The sequence below is a fragment of the Muntiacus reevesi genome, chromosome 3 (genome assembly GCF_963930625.1).
Source record: "Muntiacus reevesi chromosome 3, mMunRee1.1, whole genome shotgun sequence".
Lineage (NCBI taxonomy): Eukaryota > Metazoa > Chordata > Mammalia > Artiodactyla > Cervidae > Muntiacus > Muntiacus reevesi.
This window is the reverse complement of record NC_089251.1, coordinates 118,987,836-119,014,568: the sequence shown is the minus strand read 5'-3', so window position 1 is coordinate 119,014,568 and position 26,733 is coordinate 118,987,836. Positions and strand designations below refer to the sequence as shown.

At 41.1% G+C, this 26,733-nt stretch overlaps 1 protein-coding gene and 1 pseudogene across 4 annotated transcripts in view; both read left to right on the top strand.

Moving 5' to 3' along the window:
* The window catches only part of LOC136164855 (nuclear body protein SP140-like protein), a 93,164-nt gene that overhangs the window by 48,385 nt on the left and 18,046 nt on the right, over positions 1–26,733 (top strand). For 3 of the 4 annotated variants that reach the window (XM_065930408.1, XM_065930406.1, XM_065930409.1), the window contains 4 exons: positions 104–217; positions 2,589–2,642; positions 23,821–23,883; positions 25,617–25,703. In XM_065930408.1, the coding sequence (XP_065786480.1) occupies positions 104–217; positions 2,589–2,642; positions 23,821–23,883; positions 25,617–25,703 (318 nt within the window). The remainder of the gene's footprint in view (positions 1–103; positions 218–2,588; positions 2,643–23,820; positions 23,884–25,616; positions 25,704–26,733) is intronic. The other variant, XM_065930407.1, reaches the window with a different exon arrangement.
* LOC136164856 (alpha-ketoglutarate dehydrogenase component 4 pseudogene) lies at positions 1,125–2,453 on the top strand (annotated as a pseudogene).

Here is a 26,733-nt window from a genome sequence, read left to right as displayed (position 1 = left end):
TTTCAGAGGAAGAAGTAGAAAAAAGGGGATCAACAAAAAGGGGTTCAGAAAAGAGGATCACTGGGGAAATAAAAAGTCTTCATAAGCCTTGATTTTGACCCAGGAACAGAGCTACCGACGTTTGGAAATAAGTGCTCCTGTGTGATGTGCTTCTCTAAAGATGTGCCCAGAAGTCCAGAAGGAAGAACTGAAAGTACGCAAGCTGATGACATGATAGGTAAGGCTGCCTGAGGGCAGTGAGGTGGGGGTGGCTCCACTGGCAGCACAGACCCAGGTAGGGTGGTGGCAGATGGAAGCAAGGAATAAGGAATATGGGTGGCTTCCAGTCTATCCCAGTATCCTGATCTCTGCATTTGCTTGACCTGATCCTTTTGGGAATAGCAGGAAAGCAAGAGATCATTATAAAATTGTGTTTAAGGGATGGCCTGTGTTGATTATACATGGTTGATGTATTAATTGGGCTTCCCTGGTGACTCAGATGGTAAAGAATCTGCCTGCAATGCAGGCAACATGAATTTGATCCCTATGTTGGGAAGATCCCCCAGAGAAGGGAATGCCAACCCACTCCAGTATGCTTGCCTAGCAGGCTACAGTCGATGGTGTTGCAAAGAGAAACACACTCTTTAAAGTGGCAGTTTATTGTTTATTACATCAGTATATTGCTAACAAAGTTTTGTGATTTGCAGTGATTTCTATCCCTGTCACCCAAGAAAGTCAAGTGTATGTCCATTAGTAGATAATAGTGTCATTTTGTCACAATCTTAGAAAGGTCTCAAAAAATAGCTAGTCCTACCACTTAATTGTCAGAAGGAAAGACTTCAGATCAACTATTCTTAACCCAGCACATATGTTTGATAAATGTTCTCCAGCACGTCACTTGTTTATATAGTGATACTATTCACTTTTGCATATAAGGCCTTATTTCATCCTAACAAAATTCTTAAGGACTAGACAAACATCCCCGAGTAAACTGAAATTTACAGATATTGAAGAATGTTTTTCAAAGTCCCATTAAGGAACAATAGAAGACCCAGGGTCCCGGGCTCCCATATCTCAATTCATTAGGTTTGATTCCTTTACAAGAAAGAGAGATGAGGCCCCCAGCCGCGCGGGACCCTGTTATAACCGCTGCTCGCCAGCGCCCCGGAAGCTGCCCCTTCTCTGGAGTCATGATGGGCAGCAAGATGGCGTCTGCCAGCAGGGTCGTTCAGGTAGTCAAGCCACATACTCCATTAATAAGGTTCCCTGACCGAAGAGACAATCCTAAACCAAATGTATCAGAATTTCTACGATCAGCAGGACTACCATCTCATACTTCCTCAATTTCGCAGCATTCTAAGGGAAGTAAATCGCCAGACTGGCTGATGCATCAGGGTCCACCAGACACTGCAGAGATAATAAAAACTTTACCTCAGAAATACAGACGGAAACTTGTCTCTCAAGAAGAAATTGAATTTATCCAGCGTGGAGGTCCAGAATAATCACTGACAATGAGGCTGCAATGAGAAGAGACAATGAGACTCTTCTTTTAGAAGAGTCTTTCTAAAAAAGGACTTCCAGAATGACAAATGAAAAGTTGAATATTAAACAACTTTAATAAATATTCTGTAAAAAGAAAAAAAAAGATGAAGTATAGAAAATTTAGATGGACACTTATATCTCCTAATTTATGTATCTTGGTCAGCTTCTCTAGAAGCTTACCTGATTGTTTATATACTTTATACCTTAATTAAAGTATACACTTTAAAATGTTAGCCTATTAATTTACTTTTGATTATCAAGCGTAACAGTGTTGAACTATTGAAAGAACACAATATCTAGTGAACCGTCAAAGGCTTCCAGTAATTTTACTTTTCTTTCAGTTTCCGTTTAAACAATATATTTGGCAGAATTGCAGCTTTCTGGAAGTAATTTTCCTAAACTTGAATGAGGATCCATGAAATAATAACTCCATTATTTGTTCTTACTTCTCAGTGTTTTTGCATTCACAAAGTTACTGGAGCATAACTGGCTTATTAACAAGCATATCCTACTCTAAATGATAAAAATATACCCATGGTAAAACAGTTGACTTTGTGGTATTAAGACTAGGGAGTTAACACATAGCATTATATGTAACCTGTATTCAGAAAATGCCAGAGTATAAAATGGAAAATGAGATCAAAATGAATATAGCATAGGAATAACATTTGACCAGAAATTGTAATTTATTATATTTTCAGGGAGGTTAAGAAAGTCTTGTTCTTTGGCTTATGTCTTTGTTTTGATTGTGATCATGTATACAAATCCTGATAATCATAAACTTTCTCAAACTTAATTGTCTGAAAGCCTCATAAAATCAACCTATTCACCTTAAGGCAATTAATAGAATTTCGATAGGGTCTTCCTGTACCAAGGGTATGTATAATTGTGAAAGTAAAGCCTCACAAAGTGAAATAAATTCTCTTCCATACCTTTAAAAAAAAAAAGAAAGAGAGATGATAACCCAAACACCTTTATAAATTCAAGCCTTCTGCAGTATGAATCATCTTAAGATTTGTAACTTTTATTTATTTATTTTTGTTTCCACACCATGTGTTTTTTTCTAGATACGGCGGATCTTGGGAACAACTCTACTGTGAGAAAACTCAAGAGGAGAAGAAGTAAGAATGCATGCAATTTTATTTGCTTTTGATATTAAAATGAGTTTTTAATGCCAGTTTTATTATTATTATATAATAATATGAAAACTCCATAAAGGTGTCTATATCCTAATCTCTGGAACCTGTAATCTGTTATCTTACACGGCAAAAAGGATTTTATACATATGATTAAGATAAGGATCTTGGCAGTGGAGATTATCCTGCATTTTCTGGGCGCACTCAGTATCATCAAGTGGGCCTTAAAATATGAAGAACTGTTCCTGCCTGTGAAGAGAGGAAGAAGTGATTATGGAAGATAGTCACAAAGAGATGCAATATTGCCAGCTTTGCAGATGGAAGGAAAGTATAAGGAATATTGATGGCTTCTGTTAACCAAAAGTGAAAAAAGAAAGGAAAGAAATTTCCCTCTCCAGCCTCCAGACAGGAATGAAGCCCTACTGAAACTTTGATTTTAGCCCAGAGTGACCCTTGTCAGACTTCTAACCAACATAACTATAAGATAATGAACTGTTTTAAGCCACTAAATTTGTGGTCATTTGCTGTGGTACCAATAAAAGAGTAATATGGATTTTGGTTGTTGGAAGTGGGATGCAGCCATAATTCATTCCTAAAAATGTGGAAGTGGCTTTGAATTTGGGCAATGGGCAGAGGGAATTTGGGTAATAAGAATTTTAAGTAGAACGATAAAAAATGTCTTGATTGCCTTGAACAGTTAGTAGAAATGTGGTGCTGAAGGCTGTGAGGACTTCAAAGTGAAGAGTATGGTAGGAAAAATCTATGTCATTTTAGAGAATATGTAAATCATTATGAAAAAGCTGTTAGTAATAATATGGAGGCTAAAGGTGTCATAAAGGAAATAAGGAACATGTTTTTGAAAATAAAAGGAAAGGGGATCCTTACTATTTTGTGGCAGAAAGCTCAGCAAAATTAAGTCCTGCAGTTATGTGGAAAGCAGAATTTTTTTGATACAACATAGCTAAGGAGATTCCTAATTACTGCGATAAAGGTGCAACTGGTTTCATGTTGCTGCTTAGAGTAAACTACAAAAGGAAAGAGGTAAGTCAAGGCAAGAGCTGCTAAACAAAAGGAATCAGGACTTGATGATTTAAAAATTTTTTAGCCTATTCAGATTGCAAAATTGCTAGTTAGGAGAGTCACTGTCAGGAAAACATGCTCTGCAGTGACAACCAAGAGCGTCACTATTTAACTTTTTGCGAATGTCCCAGAAGTAGTGAAACATCAAAGTACTCAGTCACACAAATTGTTCTTCAAAGAGATTAAGTTTGTGACCCATAGATACCCTCAGCCATCTCAGCAGAAGTGAAAAATTGATATGAGTCTACAAGAAAGGTCTGTGGAGGAGACTTTCGTCTAATGGACGAGATCCTCATGACATACAATGGGAGGTATAGAAGATTCTTAAGACATTAATACCAACAGACACAGAGAGGTCCTTGTTCTAGTCCTTAGAGCCTGTAATCTGTTATTTTACCTGGCAGAAGACACACTGGTGGTGTGATTAAGTTAAAGGATTTTGAGATGGAGAGATTTTTCTAGATTATCTGGGTGGCCCCAATCAAGTCACATGGGTCCTTAAAATCAGAAAACTTTTCCTGCTATGGAGAGAGGGAGATGTGACTGTAGAATAATGATCAAAGGAGATACAGTGTGATTGGCTTTGGAGAATAAGGCAGGGAGCCATGAGCCAAGAACTGTGGGCAGCCTTCAGAAACTCGAAAAGGTAAAGAAATCAAATATCCCCTACAGCTTCCAGAAAGAAACAAAGGCCCTAGACGCCTTGATCTTAGCTCAGTGAGACTGGTGTCAGATTCCTGGTCTTCCAAACTGCAAGATAACACATTTGCATTGCTTTAAGCCATGAAGTTTATGGTAATTTATGATAGTAACAATAGAGAACTAAAACTTTTCAAAAGACAAAACAGAAACAAGCAAAAACCCCGAGTTTCACCTTTATATCATTAGGTTACAATTTTTTAAAATAGCAATTTATAGTCTTTCAAATCTTGTTGTTTTCAAAATTTTTAAATATATGATTTGTATAAATTTTGATTGATGGGTATCTTTCCAAATTTTTCTATGCATGTATTGAGATATTTACATCATATACTAACACATTATATATTATACTAATATATTATATATTGTAGTATATATTATATATATAGTATATAGTATATATATATAGTATATAATATCATATATAGTATATATATATACTAATACATTATATACTAACACATAAATCTATTTATACTGTTACATTTCCCTTGCTTTAAATCAGTATATCATGCATGAGAGATTATAAACATTTAACATTTTGCCAACTTAACTGTAAAAAGTTTTATTTTATTCTGTTTTAATTTGCGTTGCTCTCATTTTTATTGCGGTTGAGCGTTTTTCATTTGTTATTGGTTATTTGCTTTCCTTCTTCTAAAAATGGATAGTGTGTATGCCTTGCCAGTATTGCTATTTTTTTTTTAAACCATACTGAACAAACATAAGAATATTTGTATATACATTAAACTTCGCCTATGTATACTGTTAGTATTTTTCTTCATTTGATGTTATTCTCTTAGGTTTGTTTATAACATATTTTGTCCTAGAGAAATTTGAAAATTTTATATAGTAAGATCTATCAGGATTTTCTTTTATGGCTTCTAGGTTTTGTTTACAATATACAAAGACATTTTCCAACTTGAAATTTTAAAAATACTTACATATACTTCTAAAATATTTGAAGTACTTAATATTTTTAAATGTTTAAATCTATTATTTACAAAAGACTCACCTCTTTGTGTGTGATGTGAAATAGTAATTACAAGGAATCACACCAACTTTTTAAAAAATTGAAATATGCTAATGTACAATATTATATGTTATAAGTATATAATTTTGAAGATTGTACTCCATTTATAGTTATTATAAAATATTTGCTATATTCCCCATGATGTACAATATATTCTTATAGCTTATTGTATTCCCAATAGTTTATACCTCTTAATTCTCTGCCCCTAATTTGCCCCCCCCTTACTTCTCCTCACTAGTAAGCATTAGTTTATTCTCTATATCTGTGAGTCTGCATCATTTTTGTTACATTCACTAGTTTGTTGTATTTTTAAGGTTCCAAATGGAAGTTATATTATACAGCATTTGCCTTTCTCTATCTAACTTATTTCACTTAGCATAATTTCCTTCAAATCCATCCATGTTGACACAAATGGAAAAATGTTCATTCTTTTTTATGGCTTAGTAATATTCCATATCTACCTCTATCTATATATCTCTATCTATCTATATATCTATCTATATACCACATCTTCTTTTCCCATTCATCTCTTGATGGACACGTACATTGCTTCCATTTCTTGGCAATTATAAAAATGCTGCTATGAATGTTAGGGTACATGTATCTTTTCAAATTAGAGTTTTTGTGTTTTTTGGCTATACATTCAGGAGTGGGACTGCTGTGTCATATGATAATTCTATGCTTAGTTTTCTGAGAAACGCCCATACTGTTTTCCACAGTGGCTGCACCAACTTCCATTCCTGTAACAGCGTGTGAAGTTCCCCTTTCTCTGTGCTTTTGCTTACCTTGCTATTTGTGTTCTTTCTGATGACAGCCATTCTGACAGGTGTGAGGTGGTTTCAGTTTGCATTTCTCTGAAGATCAGTGATGTTGAACATCTTTTTATGTGCCAGTGGATGCCAACACTATTTGCTTCATGATTTGAATGCCCTTTTGCATCTTTTCTCATGTTCATGGATCTGTGTCTGATTCTACTCTGAGATGCTGGTCTATTTAGTTTTAATGTGGTACCAAGTTGGTTTAATTATAATGTTTTAAAGTAAAATTTTTTATTCCTTCTTGTTATATATATATATATATATATTTTTTTTTTTTTTCAAAGAAAAAAGTAAAAAATATGGTGAGGAGCAACAGAAAAGGAGATTTCAGAAGTCTGGCAAATCTGGCTCACTCATTGTGCATAAATTTTAGAATCAATCAAGATTTCCTCCCAACACCTCCACAACTGCATTGGAACTTTGAAAATATATTGAATTTGGAGATTAGTTTGGGTAGAGTTGAGGTCTTTACAAGGAGCTTGAGCTCTTCATTTATTCAGGTCATCTTTTATGTTCTTCAACGAAGTTTTAACTTTTGTAAATAGATCTTGCCAATTTTTACTTTCCTAGTCAGTTTTATTGACCTATAATTTCATATAATAGCATTTATCACTGTTAAGGTATGACTGGGTGAGTTTTAACAGACTGACCTCATCAATTCTTTAGAATTTATTGAAGGTTCCTTTGCATCCTAATTTATGGTCAATCTTTGTGAATGTTCTGTGCCACTTAAAAATTGTACACTTGAACTATTTGTTGGGGTCTGGTTTCTTCCCATATACAGTCTTATTAAGTACAACTTTTTTGTTTAATTCTTGCGTCTTCTAAGTTAGGCTATATTTGTTCCATCAGGTTTGTATGTAGGTGTGGTAAACTCCCCCACCTGACTGTCTGTGTATTTGACTCCTCACTGTTCTATTGTTTTACTTTAAATACTTTGAAGGTATTCTTAACAGTATAACCTAATGAATTTTTTCCATTTATTGTTATACTGTGTTTCTCTTTATCCCTACTAGTGCTTTTGATATTAAAATCTCTTTTTTTGAGTGCTGATAGTGTAACATGAACTTTAATGTTTTATGTCTTTTGATGCTTTTTACTCCTTCTATATTAAGCCCATTTTTGCAGCTTTGTTTTATGCCTCTTTTAACAACACTTAGCTTCTTCTAATCTTCTCTGACGTTTTTTAAAATCCTAACCTTTTAATAGTTACATTTTATTTGTTTACACTTGTTCTGATTTCTGATATATATTGACTTGTATATCACTGTTCATTTTTATTTTTCTGTGTTTTTGTGTCCCTTTCCTACACTCAAATGGATTGAGAAAGAATTCTATATTCCACCTTTTTTCTATGCTGGTTTAGAGACTAGAGATGAAGTTTCTGTAATCTTTTTGACCATGCCCCAACCCCCAAAGATGACAAGGATCTTAGCATGATTTCACTGAAGACTGACTATCCATCTCTACTATTTAGCTATTATTTAACATTTTATTTTAAATTTTCTTTTAATTATAATTTGGAAACGATTATGATTTTTGCAGTTGACATTTACTTAAACACTTAAAAATCATTTTATGTACTCATCACTGTTTCTTTTCTTTGATTTTGCTTTTTGTCTAGTTGAAATAAATCATTTAGTTTTTTTAGTGAATGGTCTGTGAAAGTGAAAGTTGCTCAGTCGTGTCTGACTCTTTGCGACCCCATGGACTATGCAGTCCATGGAATTCTCCAGGCCAGAACACTAGAGTGGGTAGCCTTTCCCTTCTCCAGGGGATCTTCCAACCCAGGGATCGAACCCGGGTCTCCGCATTGCAGGCAGATTCTTTGCCAGCTGAACCACAAAGGAAGCCCAAGAATACTGGAGGGGGTAGTCTATCCCTTCTCCAGGGGATCTTCCCAACCCAGGAATTGAACTAGGGACTCCTGCATTGCAGGGGGATTCTTTACCAACTGAGCTTTCAGGGAAGACCTATAAGTGGTAAAATTTTCAAGTGTTGTATGTGCAAATTTGTCCTTATTTTATTTTATTTTTTTAAATTTTTTTATTTTTTAGTCCTTATTTTAATAGAATTTTTTTCATGAAGTAAACAATTTTAGGTTGACATTAATTTTTCATCTGTAGAATAAAGTGTTAACTATATTGTCTTCTAGAATCTGTTTTGTGACTGATGAAAATTTCTCTTATTGTGATTATAATTTCTTGGTAAATAATCTGTGCTTTCTCTCTAAAAGTTCTTTCTCCAACACTGAATCATGGAAAATTTAAATTTAGAGAAAACTTGGGAGAATTTTATAATATACACCAGAATACTTTAATATAGATTCACAATTGACATTGTACTGTTCTTGTTTTATCACATTTCTTTCAATTTATCCACTTCCTATACATCCACTAAACCATCTTCAAGTTTGAAACATTTCAAAGATACAGGTGTCAGTACTCTTTCCCCCAAATACTTTAATATGTACATCATTAACCAGAGTTCCATATTTATTTGCAGTTCTTTTATTTTTTTCTTTTGAAATAAAGTGTTTAATAAAATGTACAAATACTAAGTGTACCACTGATGAGATTTAATAGATGCAATTCTCCCATATAATCCAAATCTTTATCAGGATACAGAACATGGCCTTCACCCTGGAAACAATCCTTAAGCTCTTTCTGGGATATCCTTAACCCTTACTCATCAGGGAGAACCATTATTCTTTTTTTGTTTTTTGCAGATGATAATTTGGCTTGCTTTAAAACTTTTTTTTTAGCTACAATGTTTTATTGTTTCCAGGATATTTTGTTTTCCCCCTCAAAAAGATTTTAGGGGTGATGTGATATTTTTCACAAAGGCTAAAATGCAGTGGTAGCATTTAGGATATTAGCATGCATGAAGGCAGTAATATTTTGCAGTGGACCCATCATCTTATTTCTTCTTTTTTTAAAAAAATTTTTTTGTTGCAAGATATTTGCTTTATAATATTTTGCTGGTTTCTGCCATACATCAACATGATTTGTGATTTTGGAGCATATTCTCTTTTGGCATAAGTCTATTCCGCTCAGCAGTGTTTTTGAGATTTATCCATATTGTTGAATGTATCAATAGTTTGTATCAGTTTGTGATGAAGTAAGTTACATTGTATGACTATACCATATTTTGTGTATACTCTCTCCTTCTGATGGAGATCACTAGTGTTTCCAGTTTTTTGCTAATATGAAAAAGCTGCAATGAACACTGTTGTAGAAATCTTTCAGTGGCTCTATGTCTTTATAACTCTTGAATAAATTCCTATAAATGAAACTGTTAAGATACAGAATAGGTGCATCAATTTGTTTTGTCTCCCTAGACCCACTGAGGGGTTAGTGGTATGGCACACACACGCTGTGCCGAAGCTGAAGTACACCTCCAGCCTTGGAAGGGTTTGTCATGCAGTCGCTAAGCTGTGTCTGACTCTTTGTGACCCCAAGGGCTGTGGCATCCCAGGTTCCTGTCCTCCACTATCTCTTGGAGTTTGCTCAGATTCATATCCATTGAGTCAGTGGTGCTGTCTAACCTTACAAAGGGGCTACTAGCATAACTGCACAGAACTTATCCAAGAGGGAGACATTATCTTATTAGCTGGAATTGAAGCGAAGTTTACTATCTTGGAATACTTCTAAGGAGGGAGACATTCTCTGTTTTATATCGGTCAGGAAACAAATCTGCCCTCTGACCTGGAAGGCTGCATTATCTCTAGCTTGCAAAGCTGTTTGTTCAAACATCTTTGGAAAGACTCTGAGGTGTGTGGATGTACCACAGAGAATCCCCACCCCCACAACAAATTCACCTCACACATCATGCGTATGTACATGCTAAGTCGCTTCAGTCGTGTCAGACTTTTTGCGACCCCACGGGCTGTAGCCCGCCAGGCTCCTCTGTCCATGGGATCCTCCCGGCAAGAGTGCTAGAGTGGGTTGCCATGTCCTCCTCCAGGGGATCTTCCCAACCCAGGGATTGAACTTGGGTCCCATGCATTGCAACAAATTCTTTACCGCTAAGCCACTGGGTAAGCCTCATCTTACCCATCAGATTCTGGCAAATTTCCCCACGGAGATAACACTTCATCAGCCATCCCGATTAATCCAACCAATGTAGGCTAGGACTAAATCCATCCAATTTATATTTCCTGCTGCATTCAACAAGTTGCGTAAACCACAAATGCCCTGTGTCTCTAATGACCACCCCTAAGGTATAATTCTCCCCATTTGAATGGGGGAGGCAGGTGAATGCCTGGCTTTCATACAAGAAGTACAATCCCAAGGGTACACATGGTACCCCCGGAAGGGAAATATTTAAAGTGGCTGAGGTCCCCTAAAGGGGCATATATCAGCCAGGAGGAAGGTGGACAGTGTCTCCAGGGTGGGCCCTGGCCAACAGTAAGCTTTATAGCTTCCAGTTCTGTTCATTGTGTCGAGTCCTTAATTTGGACAGTGGTTGCTTCCTGAGGACTGTCCTTCTGATCTGTTCTCTTTGTTCATGATGCCAACCAGATGGTGTTCATTCTCCACCCCCACCATCGAATGACTGGGTGGGGGTAGGGGTGTTGTCCTGAGGGATTCTGCATGGTCTGTGCAGACGCTGGGGCCAGCCCCTTTTCTTGTATTTGGTGCAGCATGGCAGAGTGAGTGTCTGTGTGGTGGGAGAGCTCTATCAGCCATTCTGCGAGGGATTCCGGGAGGCTCTGAACGATAGATCTTGTTAGTGTTCCTCCATCCCCTGTCCCTTCTGGAGTTTATGGCTGGAGTTTTCCTCTTCACTGCCATAAAACCTCTGTGTACCATTCCAGTGGCTGGGCCTTCACATGTTTTTCCCCAATCATTTTATTCTCCGCTCAGACCTTTCATTCAGAAGAGTCAGATACAAGCGGGATAAAGGCACTTTCACAAAACATAACCAGAACTGAATCTGAATCCCTTGGGTGCTCCCAGACTGTGCCTTCCAGGCTGGTTGAGGAAATAATGAGGCATTGTGCTCAAGAATGTTGGAACAGAGTCCTGAGTTTTCAGAACTGACCTGTTTAACAGCGTTAATCTCTCAGTGCCTTTGTCCTAATCATTATCCAGGAAGGAGCTGAGCCCTTTCTGGGGACAGCTGCCTTCAGTAACCAAAGAGCCTTGCAGAGGTGTGTGGACAGGAGGAGATGAGGGATGTGGGCCGGAGAGTCAGTGCAGTGTAGATTTTTTGATACAGGGTGCATCTTTATCAGAGTGCAGTGGTCCAGGCAGCCGGGCTCAAGATACCGTTGAGTTTGTAGAGCCACAGTGGTGTGGCCTGAGTCAGCCAGGACAGACAGAGGAGCAGGCAGAGGCAAAACCCCTTGGATGTGGCTCCCCTCATGTGAAACAAATGGGTCAGCTTCTAGCAGGTGTCATGAGCCTGACCATCAGCCGTAACCCTGGCGTCAAAATCGTGGTGTCAGTCTCTGTTGGTAGAGATCAGGCATCTGGGAATTTCCCTGAGGGGCCCGGGCAGGCCAATCACGCCACAGTTCATTTCCACCATCACTGGCCCAGAGACTGGTGTTCCTGCTCTGCCAGAGCCTATAGTTCTCCACATGGCAGACCAAGCATGTAGCTCAGGTGGAGGGACTGAGTCATCTGATTTCCTCCAGCCAGAGGAGTGACCACAGCCACTTTGATTCTGCCAATCCGGCTCTGAGACTGAGCAGCCCTGTGCACTTCGGTTGTCAGCTTCGTCACACACCAGGGCACCAGGCCTCCGGGGAGTCTTGGGGAACTGATGAAGAAGGAATTCATAGGGCCAGAACTCCATCTCAGGCCTGTCTGTGCTGATCATGCTCGGCCGCCTCTCCAGTGGACTCAACTCTCTGCTTAGTGCCTGTGGGAATGACAATGGAAGGATAAGACCCCCTCCGGACAGGGGAATCTTGAAGATCACATCCAGGTTACTCATTGCTTAAGAGGAAACTTACCATAATCACCCCTGTCTCCGGACAGGTCGTACGCTTTTTCCGTATCTATCGGGATGTAATCACAGGCTTATCGATTATTAACTGGTTGGAACGTGACCACAAGCTTATTGATTATTAACTGTTTGGAATGTAACTGCGGGCTTATTGATTATTGACTATTTGAACACATAACACGTGAATGATGGAGTTCTTGTAGTTGTATTTATCCTTCCTTTGTTTATGTAAGTCTCAAGGAAATTGGGGTGGTGGGTTTGGACACGTACACATGGGGTATAAAAGATTTTCACAAATGCTGGTCGGGGTCCTTGGCTAAGAGGAGACTCTGCCTTGGGCCCACCGGTGTAATAAACTGCACCCCACTATCTGCATTGTCCTTCTGAGTGAGTTTGTTTTCCGGAAAGCGTGGCTATAACATTTGGTGCATGGCCCGGGAAACTCCTCGCTTTGAGGAGACAGGTCTCATTTGAGGCCACCCCGAGGCTTTGTGGCTTGAATCTCCTAGAGGGGGGAAGGCGCCTCGGCCCTCTGGAAGAATTCAGTCTTTCAAAGCCCGGTTTCTTCGCTTTGGCAGATAGTGAACGGCAGCAGGGAACTGAGCGTTCAGGTGAGGAGCCCACCCGGTAGGGTGGAAGAGGGGGCCTGATCACCCCCCTGGGAGGGACCAGAAGGGAGCCGCATAGGAAACTGGTTTGGGTTGGTGACAATAGCTGCTCGGCACTCAGGTCAATGGCTGTGCCGGGATAAAGAGAGGGAACTTAGGGTTTAAGAAAGTCAGTCAGGAGGTGTGTCCACGCCGTCCTAGGGAACTTACCGAGCTGTTGCCCCAGGGTTTTTTTACAAAGAGGATATCGATTTCTGCGCGCTCGTATTCTGCCCTCCCCCAGGAGGTACCCATCTGCTGTGTGACCCATCATCTCCCCTGCCAGTGGAGACAGGTAAATTGGCTCCTCGGGAAGGCCCTGGGATTTGGGAATCCAATGGTAAGAAAATGGGAAGAAGCGGATCTAAGGCCACTGTATTGGAGAATATGATTAAGAATTTTGAGAAAGGATTCAATGGAGACTATGGGAAGAAAATGACACCCGGCCGGCTCCGTACCCTTTGTGAAGTCGAATGGCCTTCAAAGGGAGTTGGCTGGCCACCAGAGGGAACTATGGACTTAAATCTCATAAAGGCAGTCTATGCTATAGTTACGGGAAAGCCCGGACACTATGATCAGTTTCCGTACATAGACTCTTGGCTGGGAATAGCCCAAGACCCCCCCCAAATGGGCCCGTTTTTACGCTCATGGCGGGGAAGGAAAAATCTTGATGGCCCAAAAGATAACCAAGGATGAGAAGGAAATTTTACAGGACCCTGAAGGAGATGAGCTACCCCCACCGCCGTATTGGATGATGGCTCCGCCAGCTAGTAACACCGTGGCAACCGGAGGAACCAGCCCGAGACCAGCAAGCCTCCCCAACTCCTCAGCGGTCCCAACAGCTCCGCAGGTTGTAGAGCCGCCCCCCTGGCAGGCTCCAGCCTCAACTGGAGGGACAATGAGCCCACCGGATTCTACCACCCCGGATGCTGGTACTATGTTCCCTAAACTCTACCCTCCACTCCCAGTAAGTACTCCCGGACAAGGGGGAGGAACCACTGGAATTAAACAAAGGCTCCACTCTGCAAAAGAGCCAGAGGAAAAAATACCCTTGCAGATGCCCCTCAGAGAAGTTCAGCAACCCCCAATGATAGGGAAGGATGGTAATTATCACCAAGCTCCTGTAACCCACTACTATTGGCCCTTTTCATCAACTGATATACTGAACTGGCAAAAACACACCCCCTCTTACTCGGTGGAACCCAGGGTTCTAGACTAATGACTAGACTAATGGAGACTATTTTCTGCATTCATCGACCAACCTGGGATGATATAATGCAATTACTAGCATCCCTTTTCAGTACAGAAGAGAAATACAGGATCAACGCTGAGGCAAGGAAATGGTTACAGGAGAGTGTTTCTGAGGGCACTGCTAACCCAGAGAGGTGGAGAGAACAAGGCTTCCCCACTGACAGACCTAATTGGGACTATAATACAGAGGAGGGAAAAATCCAATTAGTTAGATACCGGACAGCAATTATACAAGGGCTTAGAAGGGGAGCCCTGAGGCCAATGGACATGTCTAAACCGGCCAGAATAGTTCAGAAGGGAAACGAGTCACCCTCCGAATTTTACCGGAGACTTTGTGAGGCCTACAGGCTCTATACACCCATAGATCCAGAAGCTACGAGCTTCCAGATTGTTACCAATTCGGCATTCATCTCGCAAGCATTTCCTGACATAAAACGAAAGCTTCAAAAAACCGAGGGAGTTCTATCATGTCTAGTTCTCAGTTGACTGAAATAGCAGACAAGGTGTTCTGGAATAGGGACACGGAAATAGAAAAGAAATACGAGAAGAGGTATAAAGACGAGCAGAGGAGAACAGATGAGAGGTTTGCAATGTTGGCTGCTGCGCTTGGAAAGTCTTCCGGAGAGTTTTCCACCACCAAAGCAAAGAAGCCCCCCCCCTAGCTTCGAGGTCAGGACAGCCCTCCAACCGGTCCCAACAGAGGCCACGGGCTCCATTACAGCCAAATCAATGTGCCCAATGCCGCGGGTTTGGTCATTGGAAGAATGAGTGCCCAGAAGGAAGAAGGGAAAATAAACTCCTCCCAGTTGCAGAACTCACTAACATAGAGACTGAATAGGGATGCCGGGGCTCAAAGACATCAGGTCCCCGAGAGCCCATGGTAACTTTAAAAACTGGGGACCAAGACATTGACTTTATGGTGGACACCGGGGCAGAATTGTCTGTGGTAACTAAACCCATGGCGCCACTGTCTAAAAGGACTGCTGCCGTAACTGGGGTTTCAGGAGAAGAAATGGTTAAGTCGTTTTGCCAGCCCATAAAATGTCAGATGGGAGGTCACCAAGTGACTCATGAGTTCCTCTATATCCCTGAGTGCCCAGTACCCCTGCTGGGGAGAGACTTACTCTCCAAGCTGGGAGCACAAGTGACTTTCTCTCCTGGAGAGAAGCCCACTTTTCGGGTGGGCACAACAACCTAGTTACTCTCCCTCTCTGTGCCCCCTCATGACGAATGGAGGCTACATGAGCCCCCTGGAGATGAACAAGACCAGGCAACAGAGTTGGAGAGAAGGCTGACTCAGCTTTCCCTGAGGTCTGGGCTGAAGATAACCCCACTGAGCTAGCTAGACACCAAGCCCCTGTAATAATAGAACTCAAACCTGGCGCCATCCCGGTGAGAAAGCGTCTATACCTAATACCCATAGAAGCCCGAATTGGGATTCTGCCTCACATCAACAGGCTAAAACAGGCAGGCATCCTGGTGGAATGTCAATCAGCCTAGAAAATACCAATCTTGCCGGTAAAAAAGGAAGGAGGACAAGACTATAGGCCTGTGCAGGATCTCAGATTGGTCAATCAGGCCACTGTAACTCTGCATCCGACCGTCCCAAACCCCTATACCTTGCTTAGCCTCCTCCCACCTAAGACAAAGATCTATACTTTCTTGGACCTCAAAGATGTCTTTTTCTGTATACGCCTAGCACCTGCATCACAACCCATCTTTGCCTTTGAATTGGAGGACCCCATCGGAGGCAATAAGCAGCAGCTCACCTGGACCCACCTCCCACAAGGATTCAAAAACGCGCCAACCATCTTTGGAGAAGCCTTGGCCTCGGACCTGGAACCTTTCCAGCCTGAGAAGTATGGATGTTGGCTCCTGCAATATGTGGATGACCTGTTGCTGGTCACTGAGACCAGGGAAGAATGCTGGGAAGGGACCCAAGCGCTCCTCCAATTGCTGGCAGAGGCGGGATACCGAGTGTCGAGGAAAAAGGCACAAATCTACAAGGAGGAGGTTAAGGTATTTGGGGTTTGTCTTAAGGGAAGGCACAAGCTTGCTGGACCAATCTAGAAAGGAAGTAATTCTGAGGCTCCCCACACCTAAGACTCGGCGGCAAGTCAGGGAGTTCCTAGGGGCCACTGAATTCTGCAGGATTTGGATTCCAAGGAATTCTCAAATAGCTCAGCCCTTATTTGAGCTCCTGACAGGGCCTGAAGAAAATCCTGTAAACTGGACTGAAAAACAGCAGGAAGCCTTTGAGGAGCTAAGACTAGCAATCACCTCTGCCCCCACCTTGGGATAGACAGACCTCACCAAACCATTCACCTTATATGTGACTGAGAAAGATAAAACAGCCATGGAGGTTTTGACTCAAACCTTGGGAACGTGGGACAGGCCAATAGCTTATCTTTCAAAGCGACTTGATGATGTTGCCACCGGTTGGCCTGGCTGTCTGCGGGAGGTGGCCACGGTCGCCTTACTGGTACATGAGGCCACAAAGCTGACTTTCGGCCAGGACCTGATCGTAAAGGTCCCACATGAAGTCAACACCCCACAAATGGCTGTCAAATTCCTGGATTATTCAATAACAGGGAGTGCTATGTGAAAACCCCAACCTCCGTATTGAGCCTTGCCAGGGTTTAAACCCGGCAACGCTTCTCCCAATGGGGGAAGGAGGACCTACTCACGATTGCAAGGAAGTCTTAGAGGAGGTCTATGTTAACCGTCCAGACCTCCGAGACAGGCCAGTTTCAAATCCTGACTGGACTCTGTATACTGATGGCACCAGCCTGGTAAAGCTAGGACAGCGACTGTCAGGCTATGCTGTAGTTACAGAGAGGACTGTTATCGAGGCCGGCCCCTTGCCACAGCACTGGTCAGCCCAATGAGCTGAGTTATGGGCCTTAGTCCGGGTGCTGCAGTTGTCAAAGGGCAAGAGAGTGAACGTCTACACCGACTCCTGGTATGCTTTCGCTACACTCCACATACATGGGGCCCTATACCGGGAGAGAGGCCTTCTAACCGCCAATGGAAAGGACATTAAGAATAAGGAAGAGATCCTGACTCTGCTAGACGCTGTCTGGAGCCCCACGGAAGTAGCAGTCGTGCACTGCCATGGGCACCAAAAGGAAAACACCCCACAGGCTCGAGGAAATAGGCTGGCTGATGAGAGCACCAGACTAGCAGCCGAGGACAGGAAGGAATCCGGGGAAATCCCCATGAGAACATTTGTCCTAGCTGAGCTACCCGAGCTGGCCCTAGACTCCCCGACATACACCGAGGCTCAAAACCAGCTAGCTGAAGCAGAGGGAGCCACCAAAACAGAGAAAGGATGGTGGGAACTGCCAGGTGGTGAGCTACTAGTGCCTGAAAGGATGGCCCCCTCTCTGGTGAGCCCAGCTCATCGTATGACTCACCTAGGACATGACAAACTGGAGGACTTGATCCGAAGGCATTTTCTGGTTCCTCGCCTCTCCTCTCTATGTAGAACGGAATCGCAAAATTGTAATGCCTGCTCTCAGATTAACACCGCTCCAGGGTGCAGACCAACCCCCCCAGGCATCCAATTAAAAGGTACCCTTCCTTTTGAACATCTGGAAGTGGACTTCGCTGAGATGAAACCATATGGCCTTTTTCGTTACCTGTTGGTCTTGGTATGTACATTCTCGGGATGGGTGGAGGCCTTCCCCACCCGAACTGAAAGAGCATCAGAAGTGGCTTGGAGCCTGCTTAGGGAGATAGTTCCTTGATTTGGATTCCCCACCAGCATAGGATCAGATAACGGCCCAGCCTTCATATCGGATCTGATACAACAAGTAAGTAAAGCCATGAATGTAAAATGGAAGTTACACACTGCCTACCGGCCTCAGAGCTCCAGAATGGTAGAAGGAACTAACCGGACACTAAAGGAGACACTTTCTAAATGGATTATAGAGACTGACTGTTCCTGGGTGGATTTACTCCCCATGGCCTTGCTCAAGCTCAGGATGACCCCACGGTCCCACGGCTACTCTCCCTACGAAATTGTGTATGGGAGGCCTCCTCCCATAATAAGACAGGTAACAACTGATATACTTCAGGTAGGAGGAGACGGGATATCGCAGCAGATGGAACAACTAGGTAAGGTAATTAATCAAGTAACTAAGTTTGTGCAAGAAAGAATATTGTTCCCCTTGGGGGAGCAAATGCATGAGTTTATACCAGGGGACCAGGTATGGGTGAAAGACTGGACACATGACTCACTTTCCCCCCGGTGGAAATGTCCTTATACTGTTGTTTTAACCACCCCTACCACAGTTAAAGTTGCAGACATTGCCCCTTGGATCCATCACACCAGAGCGAAGAAGGCATACCATGCTGACCCGAAAGACGCTGAGTGGACCACCCAGGAGGACCCAGCTGACCCACGGGAAACCAAGATCATTCTGAAGAGGAAAAAGAAAACGAGGTCCCGGACGAGCCCTCTACAGGATGGAGCTGGGTAAACGACTCCTGCTGCTCGGCCTCACCAACGAAATTCTGAACCTGACCACTGCTCCTGCACAGGACAACGTCTTCATATCGTGGGCACATTCTTATGCGAACTAACACAACTCCTCCAACTGTGGGGTATGTGGGGCTATGCACCTGTCAGTAAAGGACGGACTCTCGTGGTGGGTATCGCCACTCCGTTATGGGGGCTTTATACCACTGTGCTCCTTCTTAGAGCAACAGAAAGGAACTTTCCTTTCTCTCACCAATCATAACCTTTCTTTGCTCTCCTGGTGTAAGAAGAAGCCATCAATGGGCCAGGGACATAGGGTTACATTTAACATGAACACCAGCCTTATGGAAGTAACAAAGGCTTATATATGAAAAACAAAAAGGAGAAGGGCTCTCTTACAAAAGGGGGACAGGCCTTCTGGTACCTTGAGCAATACTACCAGGTCTGGGATGAATATTTCTAGATGACTCCTGAGAAAGGACAGTTGATTACCCCTGCTACTATTTGCTGGGAACAAAAAGAACAGAAAGCTGGATTTGGAGACCGCCCCCTAGACCCAAAAGTATTAAAATATATGGGTTATTTGTCCCCTGAACAATGTAAACAAATCTTGGAAGTTACCTATCACCCCAATCAGTCTGCTCAGTGGCCCGGTTTAAACTGGAAACATAATCCTGGAATCCGCTGGGTAGCCCCCAATGGGACCCAGTGGCTCTGTGGAATTAACTTATGGCCATGGTTACCAGTTGGCTGGGTGGGGCGTTGCACATTAGGATTTGCTTTCGCCCACGGCAGTATTAAGCCTAGCCTACACCAGCCTCCAGTAAACCTGCCTTATCTGCATGCAAGATGGACACGATCTGTGTTCCAATGGTATGACTATCTTGCTGCCTTGTTTGTACCCTCTGTAGGGACAACGGATATCATGGTTAAGGTAGAGGCCTTAACTAATTTCACTAAACAGGCCCTCTTAGACACTACAAAAGCCATTCAGGCTTTGAATGAAGAACAAATTCAGATGATGAAGGCAGTAATTCAAAATAGGATGGCATTAGACATACTCACAGCAGCCCAAGAAGGGACTTGCGCCATAATTAAAGTAGAATGTTGTATGTACATCCCTGACCTGTCTGGAAATTTATCTACTGCCTTGGAGGATATGCAAAATCAAGTGAAAGTCATGTCTAATGAAAATACTCCCTTTTGGACTTCAGTCCTCTCCTGGGTAAAGGGAGACTGGTGGAAAACAATTGTAACTGTTGTTATAGTAATCTTAATCATACTGCTTTGTGGGCCCTGCTTCCTACAATGCCTTGTGAATTTTGTAACCCAGAGGTTGATAGCATTCTCTCATGTGGGTGGCAGGAGGGCCAAGGTACAATATATCCCAACGAATGATGCTCCTTATGGAAACTAAGAGCATCAAGAGGGGGGAATGAAGAAGGAATTCATAGGGCCAGAACTCCATCTCAGGCCTATCTGTGCAGATCATGCTCAGCTGCCTCTCCTGTGGACTCTGAACTCTCTGCTTAGTGCCTGTGGGAATGACAATGGAAGGATAAGACCCTCTCCGGACAGGGGAATCTTGGAGATCACACATCCAGGTTACTCATTGCCTAAGAGGAAACATACCGTAATCACCCCTGTCTCCCTACAGGTCATAAATTTTTTTCGTATTTATCGGGATGTAATCACAGACTTATCGATTATTAACTGGTTGGAACGTGACCACAAGCTTATTGATTAACTGTTTGGAATGTAACTGCGGGCTTATTGATTATTGACTGTTTGAACACATAACAAGTGAATGATGGGGTTCTTGTAGTTGTATTTACCCTTCCTTTGTTTATGTAAGTCTCAAGGAAATTGGGCTGGTGGGTTTGGACATGTACACATGGGGTATAAAAGATTTTCACAAATGCTGGTCGGGGTCCTTGGCTAAGAGGAGACTCTGCCTTGGGCCCGCCGGTGTAATAAACTGCACTCCACTATCTGCATTGTCCCTCTGAGTGAGTTTGTTTCCCGGAGAGCATGGCTGTAACACTGAAGACCCCAGCAAGGCTGAAATTTGCTTTAGGCTGGAAAGTAGAGTACAAAGCCAAGGTGCTTCTGGCAAGGTCCCTGCATTCTTTCCTTTAATTGATTATAGTTGATTTACAGTATTGTGTTAGTTTTAGGTGTACAGCAAAGTGATTCAGTTATATATTTCAGATAATAAGAATAAATATATATATATATTTCAGATAATATAAGAATCTGAAATATATATATATTCTTTTCCATTATAGGTTATTACAGGATGTTGAGTATAGTTCCCTGTACTATACAGTAAATCCTTGCTGTTTCTCTATTTTGTATATAATAGTATCTGTTAATCCCATTAGTAACCATGTTTGTTTTTTATATCTATATTTCTGTCTTATAAATAAGTTCATTTGTATCATTTTTTTTTAGATTCCACATATAAGTGATAGCATCTGATATTTGTCTTTCTGTGACTTACTACACTTAATATGACAACCTCTAGCCCATCCATGTTGCTGCCAAGTGTCATTATTTCATTCTTTGTTATGGATAAGTAATATTCCATTATATCTATATATATTACTATGTATGTATATATATCACTTCTTCATCCATTCATCTCTTGATGCACACTTATGTTGCTTTCACGTCTTGGCTATTGTAAATAGCGCTGCTATGAACATTGGGGTGCATGTGTCTTTTTGAATTAGAGTTTTTGTCTTTTCTGGGTATATGCCCAGGAGTGGGGTTGAACTCCAACATTCCTGAATATACCATTTCCATTTGAAGAGCAAGGCTTTTTGTTCCTTCCTGTCTTGTAAGTCAGGACTGAACTATTTGCCCAGTGAAATGGTCTCACACTCACACATTTTCATATCACTCACAGGGAAGCAAAACCCAACACAAAACCCAGTGTGGTTCCTTAATTCCTCTGGGAATTTCAGGTGCTATATTATTATTTTTAATATTTATTTATTTGTCTGCACTAGGTCTTAGTTGTGGCTGTCCAGATCTTTGATCTTCATTGCAGCATGCGGGGTCTTTAGTTGCAGCATCTAGTCCCCTGACCAAGGATCAAACCCGGGTCCCCTGCATTGGGGGGATGGAGTCCACTGGACCACCAGACAGATCAGGCACCGGGGCATTATGGTCCCTCAGGCATTATATTAAATATAAGTAAGAGGGTTTTGTTACAATTGCAAGAGTACGGAGAATATTTACTGGCAACTCTCCACATCAAAGTTGAGAATGCCTCCTGAATTGGGCACAGTATATTATCCATACGCACATTTGAATTTACATGAAAATACTTGAAAACAGAATAAATTGACATATAACCACAACAATAATCATTCAGTCTAAGGCATCAGTGGGAGTTTATTTTCTAATTTTTAAAAAAATTTTCAAAAGAGGGTCATCTCCTATAGTCTCCCAGAGTAAAATATAGCTCAGAATCAACCTCACACTGCTACACTGTTAGTTAAGAAATTTGCCCCAGTCTTGTAAACTAATGTCTAGAAAAATACCTGAAAATTACTGATATATAAGTTTTTGAAAATTATATTTAAAGCTCTAAGTAATTAACTTTATTATTATTATTATTTTTTTTTTTAAAGTATCAGAAGGAGAATTTATTTTTTGGTGTCCCTTTTAAAATGAAAGAAAATCTCTCGCTAGTATTTTAAAATATGAACTTTCCTATAGTCTTATCAAGCAGTTAAGTCGTATGCCTATTTCTAGACTAGTCTTTTTTTTTTTTTTTTTTTAATTTTATTTTATTAGTTGGAGGCCAATTACTTCACAACATTTCAGTGGGTTTTGTCATACATTGACACGAATCAGCCATTGAGTTACACGTATTCCCCATCCCGATCCCCCCTCCCACCTCCCTCTCCACCCGACTCCTCTGGGTCCTCCCAGTGCACCAGGCCCGAGCACTCGTCTCATGCATCCCACCTGGGCTAGTGATCTGATTCACCATAGATAATATACATGCTGTTCTTTTGAAACATCCCACCCTCACCTTCTCCCACGGAGTTCAAAAGTTTGTTCTGTACTTCTGTGTTTCTTTTTCTGTTTTGCATATAGGGTTATCGTTACCATCTTTCTAAATTCCGTATATATGTGTTAGTATGCTGTAATGTTCTTTATCTTTCTGGCTTACTTCACTCTGTATAATGGGCTCCAGTTTCGTCCATCTCATTAGAACTGATTCAAATGAATTCTTTTTAACGGCTGAGTAATATTCCATGGTGTATATGTACCACAGCTTCCTTATCCATTCATCTGTGGATGGGCATCTAGGCTGCTTCCATGTCCTGGCTATTATAAACAGTGCTGCGATGAACATTGGGGTGCACGTGTCTCTTTCAGATCTGGTTTCCTCGGTGTGTATGCCCAGAAGTGGTATTGCTGGGTCATATGGCAGTTCTATTTCCAGTTTTTTAAGAAATCTCCACACTGTTTTCCATAGTGGCTGTACTAGTTTGCATTCCCACCAACAGTGTAAGAGGGTTCCCTTTTCTCCACACCCTCTCCAGCATTTATTGCTTGTAGACTTTTGGATAGCAGCCATCCTGACTGGCGTGTAATGGTACCTCATTGTGGTTTTGATTTGCATTTCTCTAATAATGAGTGATGTTGAGCATCTTTTCATGTGTTTGTTAGCCATCTGTATGTCTTCTTTGGAGAAATGTCTGTTTAGTTCTTTGGCCCATTTTTTGATTGGGTCATTTATTTTTCTGGAATTGAGCTGCAGGAGTTGCTTGTATATTTTTGAGATTAGTCCTTTGTCTGTTTCTTCATTTGCTATTATTTTCTCCCAATCTGAGGGCTGTCTTTTCACCTTACTTATAGTTTCCTTTGTAGTGCAAAAGCTTTTAAGTTTCATTAGGTCCCATTTGTTTAGTTTTGCTTTTATTTCCAATATTCTGGGAGGTGGGTCATAGAGGATCCTGCTGAGATTTATGTCAGAGAGTGTTTTGCCTATGTTCTCCTCTAGGAGTTTTATAGTTTCTGGTCTTACATTTAGATCTTTAATCCATTTTGAGTTTATTTTTGTGTATGGTGTTAGAAAGTGTTCTAGAAAAATACCTGAAAATTACTGATATATAAGTTTTTGAAAATTATATTTAAAGCTCTAAGTAATTAACTTTATTATTTTTTTAAGAAAAAAAGAAAGGTCGTTCCTGGACAAGAATAAAAGCAAAATCGAGAAACATACGTCGAAAAGGTAAGCAGCGGAGTGAAGTAGTCATACCTGTTTAATTCGCAAGACACTGCTTATCGTATTCCTGCAGTTTCTTGAGGATAACAATAGTTTTCTAGCTGAAGTGTCAGTTAGGATACAGGCCAAGACACTGTAACAAAGAGACTGCCATATATACTGGCTTCAACAAAATGGTTTATATTTCACACGTGCAGTAGTGCAGAGCTAAATGGTACAGACACTGCTGTCCCCAATACATGGCTTCTTTCCTAGGTCAAGAAATTATTATTAATTTGGAGAGATGTTCCAAAGAAGCCTAAATGAACAAAGCAGACTATAAAGTGTATGTGTGTGCAAGTATGTGTGTGTTAAATATATGTATAAGCATTATGTGTTTTTATACCTCTATAAATCCTTATTTATACATATTCATCAATCTATATAGAGACAGACAAACATAGATACATGGAAAAATTAATGTCAGTACATCCAAAAAAATATGCAGTAGTCATTGGAATATAGGTGATGTTTATATTTTTATGTTTTTTAAAGCTATATGTATAAATTCAAAATATTAAACATGTTCAACTATTGTAATGGAAAAGTGTTATTTAAACAGCAAAATGTGCAAAAAGAAAGGTCTAACAGGAAATTTTTGAACAAGGTAACTGTGGCTTTCTCCAGATGGTGATATTTCAAGCAATTTTTATTTTCTGAGTTTTCAGTAATGTGTATGTATTACTTCTCAGCAGACCCATGAAATCTTGTTTATTTTAGTAGCAATTTAAGGAACACTCTTCCTCTAGACAATGAGGACTGGACTTCATTTCCCACGTGATTTCCAGGTTTTTTTTGGCCACACCCTGTGTCATATGGGATCTTGCTCCCCTGACCAGGGATCAAACCCACACCTGCTGCATTAGAAGCTTGAAGTCTTAACTACTGGACTGCCAGGGAAGTCCCTGATTTCCAATATTTGAGTCAGTAGATCTATGTAAGATTTTAGAGTCCAGTGAAAAATTTTTATTTGTCACCAATCTATATATCTTATGTTCTTGCCAATTTCTGTGGCTGCCCTATTAGTGGGATGTGTATAATATTGTTCAAAAAAAAAAAAAAAAGTGGTTGCATCTTTAAGAATGATTTATTTTCAAAACACTAAATATTTGTATTTAATCCTTTTAACATTTTCATACAGGTCTTTGTGTCCACAGATCAATTGTAAACCACATTTCCCCTAAGTGTAATGAAATCTTGTACATAATTTAAAAATCATCCCTCATAAATAGAAAATGCTCTGGACACCTGCTTGAGATCCCTTGCCATAACTTTCTTGTCTGAGTGCACAGTTCAGGGGTTCAGAATTAAAACCAGTACTCATTGTTTTTCTTTTTGGATACTTCTGAATTGAACTTTTTGTTTTCAATACATGGCCAATGGTAGATTGATACGTTTTAATGTATTTTTACAATTAGACAGCCGTAAGGTGTGGTAGCTTGTAATATACAACTTATAGAGCACTTTTGAAAAACTTTAACACTGACCTTCACAACAACTCTGTGATGAGACAGAACAACAGTAGTAGATCTATGTTATGAAGGAAGAGACAGAGAGAGTTAAACAGATTTTCATGGGTTTCTGGCTCCTATTTCGTATTCTTCCCCCTGTCTTATACTCTCTCTCATAACATTCCTCACTTGCTTTTCATCTCACATGTCAGCTGTTTTTTGCATAACTCTGTATTTTCCCCTGCCTAACCCCAGACAACAGCGAAACTGATGACCAGCCAGCTCCAAGTAAAAAGATGGTGAAAATGCGCCTGCAGGACCCTGCCAAGATCAGGAGTAAGACTGTGACACTTCTATTTTGCCTTGAAGGATCAACAGAAATTTTGCTATGCTTTTGGGGAACACAGATCTTACTCTGCACATTTTTTTTTCTAGTCAACCTTACCAGTCAATTTGACCGCCGTGAAATCTAGAAAGCAAACCCATTTGAAGCCAACTTTATAAATCGGTTGCATTTATATCATAGCTCTTATCTGCCCAGGATCTAAGTTTTTTTCCTCTGAGTTTTATCTGTTTTCACAAAGATTCCTTTATCTCACATCTTTGGTTTACTAAAATGGCTAGACTTTATAAATTGTAAGTAGAAAGCAAGTTCATTCTTTCGTTGCCCTTTCAAATCAATCTTCTATTAAGTTTTTCTTATTTGGGAGCAGGTCATAGAGCTTTCATGTTCCCTTTTCATAGGAGTAAGAGTCTTTTCCAGTTATTGAGGGTCCTTTCTAGCCTGGTATTAAGACTAGTTTTTTTCTCCAATTCAAAGCACCTCCACTCTTTCCTCCTGAGTAAGCTTGGTCTGAAATACCTATAGTGAAGAGGCAGCATAATTGAGGTCTTTTCTCACTCTCTCTTGGCTCTATTCCCGCTTAGGAACTGCTAGTCTGAGTCATTCAGGATTGGGAAAGTGGATGAGAGAGGAGAGATCAGATGTGGTAGCATCTTACCCGGCAGGCACAGCTGTGAGTTGACACTGTGGAGAAAAGTCCACAGTCATTAGCTCTTTTCTCCATATGATACTTTCATTGACTTGACAGTGAGGGAAGAGGTGAGGTCAGGCCCCCAGCTTGAAGTTTTGGGAAAGAAATATAGTCTGTATATGAATGAAGATTTAGTACCTCCATAACCTATTCCACTAAAACTCTGGATGTCACCTACCTGGTTCAGTCCATTGCCTTCAGATGTGGGCATCTTCCTGCTTGGAAGTAGGGCAACCAACTCCACCTGGTTTGCTGAGGACCTTCCAAGTTCTGCCACTTTAAGTCCTACATCCTGGGTACCCCTTAGTCCCGAACAGACTGGGGCACTTGGT